This window comes from Hordeum vulgare, chromosome 5H, assembly GCF_904849725.1.
Source record: "Hordeum vulgare subsp. vulgare chromosome 5H, MorexV3_pseudomolecules_assembly, whole genome shotgun sequence".
NCBI classification, from domain to species: domain Eukaryota; kingdom Viridiplantae; phylum Streptophyta; class Magnoliopsida; order Poales; family Poaceae; genus Hordeum; species Hordeum vulgare.
Genome location: NC_058522.1, coordinates 82,464,615 through 82,478,806, shown reverse-complemented (window position 1 = coordinate 82,478,806; position 14,192 = coordinate 82,464,615). Strand labels below are relative to the sequence as shown.

The window sequence follows — 14,192 nt, the reverse complement described above, 5'->3', positions numbered from 1 at the left end:
GATGTATCTGAATGCAGTCTCCACCAAGCGAGGGTGCTCTCCAGGGACGCGGGTGATAGTGTTATATGAAGCATCATGGACTGCCATATCAATCGGCACCGCAACATCGCACAAGGTGTGAAGCTCAGTGATGGAGATGTACTGCCGGACGTAGATGCGAACCTCAACCTGGTACTGGTCTTGGTTGAACTCGTGGAAGTTCTCGTACACGGTGTACTTAGGGTACTAGCGATATCCCAGCCTGGTCAAGAGGTCGACCGGAATGGTCGGGAACTCGGTCGCATCGACAACCATAGTCAGGCATACGAGCTGTCTTGCGGGACGCATTTGAAAAGGAAGGGTCAAGGATGTCAAATAATAGTGTGTGCAATATACTTTCAAAAGAATAGTAGTAGATAATCCAGCTCTCCGAGTTGATGTGGTTACGAGAACCTAATGTTAGAGTTAGCAAAAATCTTTAACCCGAAAGAGAAGAGAGAATATAACCCAGAGTATAGAAGAGGAGTAAAAGATCCTAATACCACCTGATTGAGATGTGGGCACGTAAGCCACACAACAATGTTAGTAAAAGGTTTTCAAGTACTAGACTCAACATCAGCCAAGGAGTTTGAAAGGGGGCTACCTACAGGCAGTCGGATATGATACCAACTTGTGAAGCCCCCAACATAATCGTACGCTAATCATACACGCAAATGCTTACGACCAAGATTAGGGACTCACGGGAAGATATCACAACACAACTCGATCTAGACACAAATAAAAGTCATACAAGCTTCATATTACAAGCCACGGGCCTCGAGAGCTCAAATACATAAGCTCGGGAACACATGAGTCAGCGGAACCAAATATATCTAAGTACAGAAATAGAAACAAGTTTTGCCTTAGAGAAGTTTAGCACAAAAGATTCGTAGAATGAAAGAGGTGAGGCCTCCTACTTGGGAACCTCCTGAACTACTCATGGTCTTCAGTGGCCTCCACGTAGTAGTAGACACCGTCGGGGTAGTAGTCATCATCGGCGGGATACACCATCTTCTGGGCTCCAATATCTGATCGCGGCAAACATATCAAGGGGAAAAGAGGGGGCAAAGAAACAGTGAGTAATCATCAAAAGTACTCGCAAAACTAACAACAGAACTATGCTAAGTATGCATCAGTATCAAAGGAATGGGGGCGCACGGTTATATCTGGACTGACTGCAGCAATGCGAGAATAGAGAGAAGGGACTAGTCCTATCAAAGACTAGCATCTTCAGTGTCTTACAACATTAGAAGAGTGTAGATCATATAAAACATATATAGTCATATTGTTGCATCAAATTTAATTAAGTCACGCCCAAAGATTCTTCCTCGACTCCCTGCAAGAAAGCAATCTCGGAGCCAAAAATTCCAGTTAAGTCACAGTTCTGGTTGTATTAGATCGGGATACAGTTCCAAGTTGTCATGTTACCATGGACACGACTATTCGAATAGTTAATTTCATCCCTACAAGGGTGCACCACATTTCCCAACACGCTTGATCAACTCTGCTGGGCACACTTTCCTGGGTCATGCCCGGCCTCGGAATATCAACACCTCGCAGCCCTACCTAGGCTCAACAGAGAAGCCAGCCCGCCAGTCTACATCGTAAGAGCGAGGGGTCTTGGGCCAATCGCCCTTTGCGCTCATGCACATTGCGAGGGCATTCGAAATCAATGTTGGCGCCTCTAATACAAGATCAATGCTTACGCAGACCACTCGTACGCGTGCCGCTCCAATGCTAACGTTCGAAGAGCTTCAGCAGATACAACGACGCTGAGTACCCATAACTTCTCCCACGTGAAGGTTAGTGCAAAAGAGGTCAACGAGCAACTCATGTCAAATACCAAAATCCCATTAGCATTTGTAATTATCTTGTTGTGATGATGAGCAATCCATGATATGTCGTCCTGTCGCCCCATCTCGAGGATGTGTGGCAAGGGCCAAGAATGCCCGGCCACGCCTTGTCACATCCACACGGGAATCCACCCGCAACACACCATTGATAATATTTCCAACACTAAGGTCAAGTGACCGTGTGGCTGTAACATCATAGGAATCCGAGGTATCACCCTTTATGGATTCCAATCTTTGTAACTGTCAAGGTGACCGGGGAGGAATCACCCTCGATGGTCCACGCTTGAGGGATTGCACGACAGAGTCGTTATTGGAAGTGGTGAAGGAGGAGTCACCCTCCGAAAACCACCGCCGATTAACTACACAACAGAGCTAACATCAAGATTACGTAATGAGGGGTCACCCTCGGTGCTCGATAGTAGCTGTGCAGAGTCGCACAACCAGGGGGTGTGAAGTGATGTGACGGTTCATGGCTCGTCGATCAGTTGATCGAGTCTTCGATGATTAAGCAGGGGCAACTGAGACTAAGGGGTCAATGGGGATCACTGCTCCACCTATACTAAGCATTTACGGTATAGTAGAGTATAATAGCAGTGTATCAAAAAGAGGCTATGCATCATAACATGATCTATCTACAACATTAGCAAAATCTAATGCAATCATGAGGGAGAAAGAATGGGTGATATAGGAATGATCAAGGGGGGGTTGCTTGCCTTGTTACTTTGCTGCAAAAGGTTGGTCGTCGGGAGGGTAGTCGTGCCCGGTAGCAGCGTCAGCGTCGGCGTCTACCAGATATAAGAGGGGAAAGAAACAATAAATAACAACAAGCACGTGCATCACGATGCATGACATGGAAATTTGCAATGCTAGGCATGAGCTAACACAGTACTACACGTCATGGAAGGAGCGGGAAAATATCTTACGATATTTCTCAGGTCTCTAGCTACTACGAGACACATGAATTTCATGGACAAGTTACATATTCATTATGCTAGGTGCATGTGATAGACGAATGGGTAGTGTATTCGTATTGGTCGCATTTTTCTAAGCAACTTTCATATACAAAGTATATTCATCCAAGTTATGAATTATTTTATATTAATTTTTAAAGTTTTGTTATTATTGAGAAACTAAATAGATTTGTTTTAATCAAAAATACAGATATGAGAAAAGCATTGACATCATGGTGACATTAGTAGTGAAGAGCGTAGTTTGACTGGTCAAACTGACGAGGGGGTCCCACTTTAATAGGCTCAATGTTTAATCATGGGTTTAATTAATCTAAATTTCAATTATTAGGGTGGGTCCCACATGTCATACCCCCTTAATTTATTAACAAAAATAATTTGTCAGATTAGGTTTAATTAATCTAATTAATTAGATAGATTAATCAAAGGTTAATTAAGTTAAGTAACTAACTAATCTTATTGATTAATTACTTAATTATTTAGTTATTTAATTTTTATATTTTATTATTATTATTTCATTTTTATTTATTTTCTTTTTAAGGGGTTGGGCCCCATTTGTCATTGGGTGGGCTAATGGGGGAATTAGCCTAAGTGGGGGTTTATCCCCACTAACTAAACAAAGGGGTTCAGGGCCGATCCGGGTCATGGCCCAAGGGGGTAGCGGGGCAGCGCAGCCAGTGTCACGGTGGCCGGAGCTTGGCGGGACGGTGTCGACGAGGCGGCGGGGGAGTAGCGGTCGGGCGACGGGGCGAGCGGCGCAGCGCGCGGCGCGACTGCAGGAGCACGCGGGGCGGCAGCCGTAATGGCAGCAGTGCACGGAGCGAGCGCTAGGGGTGCCTGGGCAGGGGCCGCGACGGCGGCTACAGCCGGTACAGTGAGCGGCTGCGGGCAGTGGCGCGTGCGGGGCAGGGGCGATGCGGGAGGTGTGGCAGATCGCGGGCAAGCGGGCGACACGGGGGACCGGGAGCAGTTGCGAATGCGGCTCCAACCCAGGAGCGCAGCGGCGTTGGGGGCTCGCCAGAGGGGCATGGGAGCTCGCCATTGAGGTGCCTAGATGGCGGGGCGAGAGGTGAGGAGGGGAAGCTCACATGCGTCATCAGGAGGGGGTCGGCGATGCTCGTAGGAGCCGAGGAGGAGGAGAGGAGGTCCGGTGGCGGGGGTGGGGGCGATGGCATGGCGGCGTTGTTTGGTGCCGGAACGACATGGGGCGCTCGGGCCGAAGGGGCTGTAGGGGGAGGGCGTCTCCGGTCTCGGGTAGGAAGTGGGGAGGAGGGGAAAATATTTTAGGGTTAGGGGGCTTGCCTTTTATAGGTCAGGGGTGAGGGGGTGAGATGGGCCGGCGGAGAGGGGAGAAGTGGGATCGTGTAGGATCGAAAGTATGTCTAGAGGGAGGTGATTAGACTACTTGACAAGATAAAAACATAGCCTTTTCCCAATTTTAAGTGTGGGCCAGTTTTAGCAATTATGACTAGTCAAGTACATCCTACACATGCACATATAAGAGTATAGCAGTGGAAAGTAAAACATGCAAGTGCAAATTAGAGCGTAAGGTAGGGAGATCAAACGCAAAAGTTGACACGATGATTTTTGGCATGGTTCCGGTAGGTGGCGTTATTGTACGTACATGTTAGTGGAGACTTCAATCCACGGAGGGTAACGGTTGCGAGAGTCCATGGAGGGCTCCACCCATAAGGGGTCCATAAATAAGCGGACTTGTCTATTCCACCACGGCTTCCGACCACACAGAACTAGCCTCACTCACGGTAGATCTTCACAAGTAGGCCATCTCCTTGCCCTTACAAACATCTTGGTTCAACTCCACAACACGAAGTAGGAGGCTCCCAAACGACACCTAACCAATCTAGGAGGCACCACCCTCCAAAAGGTAATAGATGTGGTAGAACAATGAACACTCAATAACTCTTTGTGAGATTTGGCAGGGTTAGGAGAGATTGATCTTGTGGAAAGAAACTTTGGGAGGCTAGAAATCAAGGTTCAAATGGTTGTAATGGAATCTCTTGATCTCAACACATGAGTACATTGCTCTTAGAAAAATGGATCTGACAAGTGTAAGTGTGTTCTCAGTGCTACCTCTACGAATGAGAGGTAGGTGAAGGGGTATATATAGGCATCCCCCAAAATACAACAGTTACAACATTATTGTCCAACTTGGTGACACCGAAATCAATCTCAGAGGTACCGAGTTGCACTAAATGTGGCAACTTTTGAATTCTCGGTGAGACCGATATAGGAATCTCGGTGGTACCGATAAGATGACCTAGACTAGTTTGCAAATCTCGGTAAGACCGATTTTAAACTTGGAAATTCCGATCCTTGAAATCTTCTCAACCGAAAGTTGGTTACTGAATCTCTGTGGAACCAATAGGAATGTTGGTGGTACCGAGATGGTAGGGTTTGGCATAGGTTCTGTCAAGTGTAAAATTAGTAGGGCCGAGTGGAAATTGTTGGTGGCACCGATTTTGCTGATATGTGTTTGGACACAAATATTTTGTGGGAGAATGGCTGAGTATTTTTGGTGGCTACCTCTAATCACTTGAGCAACCAATTCATCATAACACCTCATCCCCTTTTAATAGTATTGGCTTTCCTATGGACTCAAAATGATTTCTCACAAAGTATAAAATGAAGAGTCTTCTTGCTTGAAGCTTGAGCCAATCCTATTACTTCCTTGATATGTCATAGGGTTCAATAGAAATTTAACAAAAGCAGGCTATGCACCAGAACATAAGCTATCTAAAACAATAGCAAAATCTAATGCAAGCATGAGGAAGATAGAATGGGCGATATAGGGATGATCAAGGGGTGTTTGCTTGCCTTGTTGCTCTGCTGCAAAAGGCTGGTCGTCGGGAGGTAGTCGTACCCGACAGCAGCGTCACCTTCGGTGTCTATCGAAGAGAAGGGAGAAAGAAACAATAAATAAAAGCAAGAAGGTGCATCACGATGCATAACATGGCAAGATGCAGTGATACGGATGAGCTAACGGAGTACTACACGTCATGGACGGAACGGGAAAATATGTGACGATCTTTCCTAGGTCTCTGGCTACTACCGGATAGGTGATCCTGACGCCAAAATGTTTATGTTCATCATGCTAGGAGCATGTGACACATGAATGGACAGCGTATTCGGATTCGTGGGATTTTTCTGAGCAACTTTCATATATAAATTATTTTCATGTGACTTACATATTATTTTATATTAATTTTCAAAGTTTTAGTAATATTTTAAAATTAATACATATTTATTTTAATTCAAAAAGTAACTTATTGCATCAACATGACATCTAGGTGATGTGAGTAGACAACCCAGCTGTCCAAGGTCAAACGTGACAGCTCAGCCCCACCTGTCATAGCATTGGGCTTTAACGTGGGTTTTATTTTAATCTAACCAACTAATTATCTATCACGGCCCACATGTAAGTGACCTATTAACTCAAATTAATTAATGTAATGTAATTTAACAGATTAATTAGGGGCTAATGGCCCTCGGCCCACGTGTCAGTGGCCTAGAGGGGGAATGGCCCCACATTGTAGTGACTGGGGCGCCCAGTTAGTAGTTGACCGGGGGTCAGTCAACTGGGGCCCCAAGGCCCACTGGCCAGCGTCAGTGAGGGTGGTCTCGGCCTGGCCACATCGGCAGCGGTCGACGGCTCACCGCGAGTGACCAACAAATGCGACGGAGGGCTCGGGCGGCTACGGAAATTGGCTACACGCTTCCATTTTACGCGTGGTCGGGAACGTTCGAAAGCCAAGGCATGCCCGCATCCATCCCGACCAGTGGGAGGAGCTGGGTTGGTCGTTAATGTCGCCGGCGTCGAGCTTTGCGCGCCAACGTAAATTTTTTGGGTTTCATCTTCAAAAGAGTGGCTGGGTTTTGACGTTGGCTCGCCAAGCCTATCACAACCCTTCTCCTGCATGATTTGTCCTTAGAAAAAAATAAAGTTAACTAAGTGGCGGAGCAGATTTGGTCTTGTACTTCGTTCGTTCTTGGATATAAGGTGTATTTTTATAAGTCAAACTTCTTAAACTTTGACTAAGTTTATAAACAAAAAAATCAAACATTCAGAATATAAAATCACCAGCACTAGATTCGTCTTGAAATGTATTTTTATATTATATATATTTGGTATTGTAAATATTTATATTTTTGCTATAATGTTGATCAAATGACATCATTTGGCTTTTTTGACTTATATTTAGAAAGGGAGGATTATCATTAAAAAATCAAGAGTGTTGGCTTTGTCTAGAAAAAGAAGGCATATGGTCGCCCACCGTGGGTCTCGAACCCACGACCAACAAATGCGGCAGAGGGCTCGGGCAGCGGTGGAAATTGGCTATAGGCGTCCATTTTACACGCGGTCGGGAACATTCGAAAGTCAAGGTATGCCCGCATCCATCCCGGCCAGCGGGAGGAGCTGGGGTGGCCGCTAGCGTCGTCGACGTAGAGCTTTGCGCCCCAACAAAAATCTTCTGGGTCTTATCTTCAAAAGATTGGCTGGGTTTTGACGTTGGCTCGCCAAACCTATCATAACCCTCCTCCTCATTAATTTGTCCATAGAAAAAAATAAAGTTAGCTAAGTGGTGCGGACTTGGTCTTGTACTTCCTCCGTTCGTGGATATAAGGTGTATTTTTTTAAGTCAAACTTCCTAAACTTTGACCAAGTTTATAGACAAAATTATCAAATATCTAGAATAGAAAATCAGCAACACTAGATTATGTATTTTTATATTATATATATATGGTATTGTAAATATTTATATATTTTGTTTAATGTTGATCAAACATGGACATGGTTTGGCTTTTTTGACTTATATTTACAAAGGTAGAAGTATCATTAAAAAAATCAAGAGTGTTGGCTTTGTGTAGAAAAAAGTGGCAGAGCGGATTTGGTCTTGTACTTCCTCCGTTTCTTATAAGATGTGTTTTTTTAAGTCAAACTTTCTTAAACTTTGACCAAGTTTATAGACAAAAATATCAAATATCTAGAATACGAAATCATTAGCACTAGATTCGCTCTGAAATGTATTTTATATTATATATATATTTGGTATTATAAATATTTGTATATTATGCTATAATGTTGATCAAACATGGACATCGTTTGGCTTTTTTGACTTATATTTAGAAAGGAAGAAGTATCATTAAAAAAAAAGAGTGATGGCTCTGTGTAGAAAAAAAAAGCATCTGGTCGCCAACCGTGGGGCTCGAAACAAGTATCATTAAAAAAAACAAGAGTGGTGGCTCTGTGTAGAAAAAAAAGCATCTGCTCGCCCACCGTGGGGCTCGAACCCACGACCACAATGTTAAGAGCCTTGCGCTCTACCAACTGAGGTAGACGGGCATTTTTGCCTGATTCAGAAGTGTCGTTTATTTCTTCTGGAAACAGTTGGTAACTTCCAATCAAACGACAAATATAGTACAATTCACATTTTCCTTTTGATTCATTCGTGATTCTTGTCATCAATTTACAAAAGCAGGATCAAGTCAACAAAGAACCCCCATAAAGAAATTGTGCAAGTACTCAGGTCATAGTAGCACTGTGCACATCACATCACATCGAATCAGTACAGTAACCTAACAAGCCAAACAAGCGACTGAGAATCACCAAGAACTAGGCTAACCAGTAACCACAATAGTTTCTGGTAGTGCTCATCTCAAACTCAAAGCCCTACAAAATTTTACAGAAATTATACACAAGCTCGATCCAAGAAGGAAGGAAGCCATGGCTGTATGTACAAAAGGGGCCAGACATGGTCAAATGCTATAGGGCCAACTAAAGAGCTACAAGACCGTGTCGCACAGACTGCTACAAAAGCCTAGACGCTATCTCCTGAAGCAGAGCACTCTTCTGCGAGGCTGAGATTGTACCGCTGTTCTCGGCGTTCTCCAGGATGTCGGCCATTATGGATGCGGCGTGGCTTATAGGCTCTTCGGAGACTCTCTTCAGCATGAAGGCCTTCAGAAAAGAAACATATGTGTAAGCCCGGGAGAGAGAAAGCACCGTTAAACGTGTGCAGAGGAGGGAGACCAAACCTGGGCGTGATGAGAAACTTCTATGGTGCATGGCTCTTGAGACCATGGTTCTCCATCGACTTGGATGGGCATCGTAGTAGTGATCTCAATCTTTATATGACGCCCTTGAGCCAACCTTTGCGCACGAGAAAGCCCTACCTACAGAAGATTATCATATCAATACACACTCCACACTGAATATATATATTACCAAAAAAAAAAAAAAACTGGAGTCTATAAGAACCTGCAGCCTTCCAAGATGCAGCATTCCTGTGAAGCTAACTACTTCCAGCGTCTTGTCATGCATGGATTGAGGTTGGAAAGTGTCCGAGACACTATCCTCATTCTTCCACAGGTCAACCCCTCCCATGTAGCTCCGGATGTTGGCCACAAGGATACCTTCGGCGTCCTGCAACAGGAGAAATGTGATAAGGAACAGCATGTAGTCTAAATCTTTTTCTTTCGATTTTGGGATAGCTAACCACACTTTCCACGTAGTGGGCATTGTCTAAACACGACATGGTTCTACATTACATCCAAAGGGGATACCAAAATACCAGATATGCTTATGCTAAATTAATTTTAAGAACATGAACAATCAGACAGCAATAACCATCTTAAGGGATCACATTCATCACTGTTGCATTCACTTGGTGTTTTGATTTATCATGTCTTGCAGATATGCCAGTGCAAGATTGTGTGCTCAATAGGACACGTACAAGAGAAAAGGGTAAGAAAATGCGATCCACTTTTACCTGAGGAATTTCAATGTTGGATCCATCTATCTCGAGCTTGACTTCCCATGGAAAATAATAGAACATGTTATCCATGATATTCTTTGCACCTTCTTTTGCATAAAGCACTTTATTCATGAACTGCAGAGAAACTAAATCATGTTACTGTGACATAAACAGATATGCAGCTGTATATACAGAACTATGCAGAATAGGGCTATATATACAGAACGACGTAAACAGGTATCAAGTTGTAAGCACGGAATGTGGAAATAGAATGACTATTTGAGGACCAGTCATAGCAAGAAACATTACGAGTGAGCAATTGATTAAGGATAAAGGAAAATAAACTGTCCAGAATGTGCAAATTTCCACAAAATACGCAAGAAAGTAGAAAAGGAAAATTCTAAATTACAGGACTCATTCATCAACTACTTCCATTCAACAAATTTAAACTGAACCACTACATTAAGCATTTCCTTTAAGATCTAGCTGCCACACCCACACGATAGTGCATCAATAATTAACAAATCTGCTAGCTTGAACACTTGTCTTAACACTTCTAACAGGACCAGATGCCGCATGCCAAATGCCAATACATTGCCTAAGATCACCAAACGAGTAGCAAAGCCATGTTGGCTCAACCAAACCTTCAGTGCCATGTCAAAAGTAATTATTTCTTTTCAGGCTAGAACATGACACTAACAATTTGTATGCTACCATTAGCAGCTGGACGGACTAAATTTTAACGATCTAAGACATTGTGATAAATTGACAAATATATCATCTTGAGATTTTAGAGAAACATAGAAAATATAGGGTTAAAGAAATTCAAAAGTCTAAATCATGTACATTCACCATGTAAGAGAGAATCAATGTAGTTTTCTATACCATCAGTACCGTTACAAGAGGAAGCGCTGCACACAACTAGCCAGTTGATTACTTTTTGAAGGGGAAAATGAAAATGTATCATGGCGTAACATTAAACAAGTCTGATTCTGCACAACTGTGCAACCAAGCAAGAACACCAACAAGTTTACTTGCAGCATTAAAGGAAAAATGCCTTCCAACACGAGCAGTTGTGCACAGAGCGTGGGGAGCAAGAAAGGGTTACCTGGCTATAAAACCGTTCAGGGTTTTCCTCCCTCAGGTTGTGGATATCTAAAGCAACCTTTGCATCACAGCCAACCCCTGAAGAAGTATCACTATTAAGTACTAAGATATCTATAATGCAAGAACTATACAGGGATGCATTCTGAGAAGATGGATGAACATACCAAAGTAGTTGTTCATAAATTTTGGTGAAGACATGAGTTTCCCTTGGTTGTCCTTTATAGTGATCTTCCATCTGTCTAGAACAGTAACTGCCGCATGCTCGACATCTTTCAGAACTGAGAATAAACCTCCCCGTTTTTCAACAACACCAAGACCACCACCCCAAGACAAAACCCTAGCAAGATCATTGCCAGTACCAGCTGGAAGGATGGCCACAGGAGGCGGCGCTTCAAACTTTTGTTTCTCAATGGCATCCAAAACCCAACCAGCTGTGCCATCACCACCACAAACAAGAATTTTGAAGTGAGGTACCTTCTGAAACAAAGCTAAACCAACTTCTGGTCCTTGATGCTTGCCCAACTCAAACACCTAAGGAAGAATTAGCACTTAGCACCCCACATGTGAACTCTAGTTTTATTACAAATAAGTGGGCCAAATCCAGAAGATTGAAATGATTAAGAATTGCAAGATGGAGTATTAACTGAATCCTACATAGGAATTTGCAATCATGCACTAGAAATCATAACAGCATAGCATTAAAATTTGAACAAAATAAGCTGGGACGGGATTATTCATGCTATGGCACAGAGCTTACGCCCTTAAAAAATACTATACATAAGTTATGCGAATGAAATTTTATATACAGTATGCTAGAAAAAAATCAAATAAGCAGCATGGATATGAGCAAATGAAGAAAGAGTACCACATTCTTTAAAGCTGGTAAAAGATTAAAGGCAACGACTACTTGCTACACCAACCTGTAAAGGATTAAGAAGGATCTGCAGGCGCTGTCTCAGTGAATCGCCACTCTGGGCACCACTTCTCTTGTTAACGAAAACTAGCAATGGCCTAGAATCAGAAGGCACATCCACAATTTCATATTTTTGATTATTCTGGGCATGGGAAACCTCATGTTGGCCATTTGGCCTGCTAGTAGCATTATCTGCTATCAACTGTTTATCTTTCTCTGATTCAATGCTGTGATTCACTTCATGAAGTTTACCATTGACATGGTTATCTCTCTTAGCAGGGGTGTTTGATCCTTCTGAGTCTCCGTCAGTATCAGATTGTGGCTCAGTAGTCCCAGAGCTCTCTGGCTGAGCAGAACTAATGTTCTTTTTGTACCTTTTGCTACGAATCCTAATCGTCTCCCGCACAGTGGAAGCCAATTCATTAGCCCCACTTGTGATAGAACTGAATAGTCCTGTTGCACCTGTCCTGTGAAACTCCTTGACACACAGAGGTGATAGTATCAGCCGTTTCAATGGGCCTAAGTCACAGACATCACCAGTTTCCTTGGCTAAGTTGTTGTGGCAATCAACATGCACTATCCGTTGACACCACATACAGTACCAAATTGGAGACCCTGCGAGAAAAGCTCCACTGCAAGATTCATCACAGTAGCAACAAAATGAGTCTTCTTCAGAGCGATCTGCTGTGTCAATCCACTGGACAGCCCACTGGTGAATGACATGGTCAAGGCCAACCATAGAAACACATTTGCAATCTTTGTGTGCATTCCCTGAGCAACTAGGATGTGCAGTGGCACCACAAATATCACACTGATGAATAGTCCCCCCCAAATACTGTGGCGGTGAAACAGATTTCAAGCACACACAGCATTTCAGACCTTTACTGCGAGAGCCAAGCTCTTTCCTCCAAATGTGGGAAGCAGCAGGGACCTTGTCTTTCAGTTTCTTGTACTTCTTCGCCCTAGCTCTGATAGCTTTCATCAAGCTCAAGCTGATGTTTTTGTTCAACTGATTGATGGTATAATAAATTGTCACGCCACCTACCACTGCAAAGATGACAGTAGCAACTATGACGGACCAATACTCTGACAGGTATGCCGAGATGTCACTCCAGCTAGGACGCTCCATCGTGTACATTCCTGCGATGTAGTAGCATGGCAGTTAATTGTATACATGTATTCCAATGGAAACTGGTGGCTGTATGGTGCTATCACCAAGTTTCTTGGTTGACCTCTAGCGATGTACAAAAGATAACTAGTCCATACCAATGCAAAAGTCAGTAGTATCTATGTAACAAATAAATATACCGCTCAATTATCATGTGCGGGCCATGACTACACTTGTTATTGTCACTGCCAGTGTCATTTCTCTATACTGCAAGAGATACAACGAGAGTATGGACCACGATATTTGGTATCGTGGTCCAGTGGAAATGCCAAAAACCATTGCTTATGTTTTGAAATAAAAATACGAGAGTATGGACCACGATATTTGGTATCGTGGTCCAGTGGAAATGCCAAAAACCATTGCTTATGTTTTGAAATAAAAACTCACAGAGAACCATGGTGGTTTGGTTACTTGGAAATGTGTCCAATTTCCGCGGATTGTTGTGCTTTCCGACAAGTTGGAAGAATCTGTTCCCGGGAACCCTTGACCAAAACGACACACAGCACACAGGTAGGCCCAGGATCCTGCCCCGCCCACTTCTAATAACTCGCCCAATCCACCACGCACGAACCAGCGCCCCACACCACACCCTAGAAGTCCATCCTCCCTCCCCGATGGCCCTAGAAACAAGGCACAGAACAACCGAGCCCCGACGGACCTAGAAACGAGCAACGCCACCTCAGGCAGGCAGCCCTCGCCGGAACCCTAAGCCCCCGACCGCCCCGTCGCCACGAACCTCCGAAATGTTGCTTCTCGTACCAATTGGGGGGAAACCCGTAACAGGGAGGGGAGATACCTCGCGGGGCCGCGGACGGGCGGCTCGTCGGTGGGGGAGCGTCAGGCCGGGATCGCGGCTCCTTCTTCTTCCCCAAGCCCCTCCTCCACGCTCACATTGCGCCGGCGCGCCTCCGCGATTCCGATTCCAACATCTCGTCCTCCTGCTGCTCCTCCTCCCGCTCCCTCCTTCCTTTCCCCTCCGGTTTGATGCTGCGGAAAGGGGCCAAAAGCCGCGGAGCCTGTCATAACACGGGTCGGAAAAAAAGGTTGAGAAGGGATATTTAATGCGTAGTATTAGTGAGTTGATCACGACGCTTTGTGGCGTTCGGGCGTCGCGGGCCACGTCCGCCCGCGCGATCTGCGCCGTTGGTGGAGCGACGGACGGGCGGGATCGGGTGGTCTCGGGGCGAGCTTTGCCTCGGGAGTGTGATTCATTGGCTGATTAGTTTAGCGGTCTGGTATGGGCGGTTTGTTCGGCCCACATGCAGTCCCCTGGCCGAGAAGCTTCGTGAGTAAGCGAAAGCTTTCGCTGCTGTTGGTGCGTGCTACGCGCACCCCGGCGAGATGTCGGTGGTGGCTGGCGCTTACAGTTTCGGGGCAAACCGGTTGCGCAGC

At 44.6% G+C, this 14,192-nt stretch overlaps 1 protein-coding gene and 1 non-coding gene across 2 annotated transcripts; both read right to left on the bottom strand.

Annotated features, from left to right (window-relative positions):
* Window positions 1–8,128: 8,128 nt before the first annotated feature.
* On the bottom strand, window positions 8,129–8,201 carry TRNAK-CUU. Its single transcript has one exon. It is a non-coding gene; the product is annotated as a tRNA-Lys (tRNA).
* A 143-nt stretch (window positions 8,202–8,344) lies between these two features.
* On the bottom strand, window positions 8,345–13,833 carry LOC123452554 (diacylglycerol kinase 1-like). The gene is made up of 8 exons (XM_045129218.1): window positions 13,597–13,833; window positions 11,640–12,772; window positions 10,884–11,250; window positions 10,721–10,797; window positions 9,628–9,747; window positions 9,117–9,281; window positions 8,894–9,031; window positions 8,345–8,816 (listed from the first exon to the last, which is right to left on the bottom strand). Exons 2-8 carry the CDS (start codon window positions 12,768–12,770, stop codon window positions 8,667–8,669), a joined length of 2,148 nt encoding a protein of 715 aa, XP_044985153.1. The 5' UTR covers window positions 12,771–12,772; window positions 13,597–13,833; the 3' UTR covers window positions 8,345–8,666.
* Window positions 13,834–14,192: the final 359 nt, after the last annotated feature.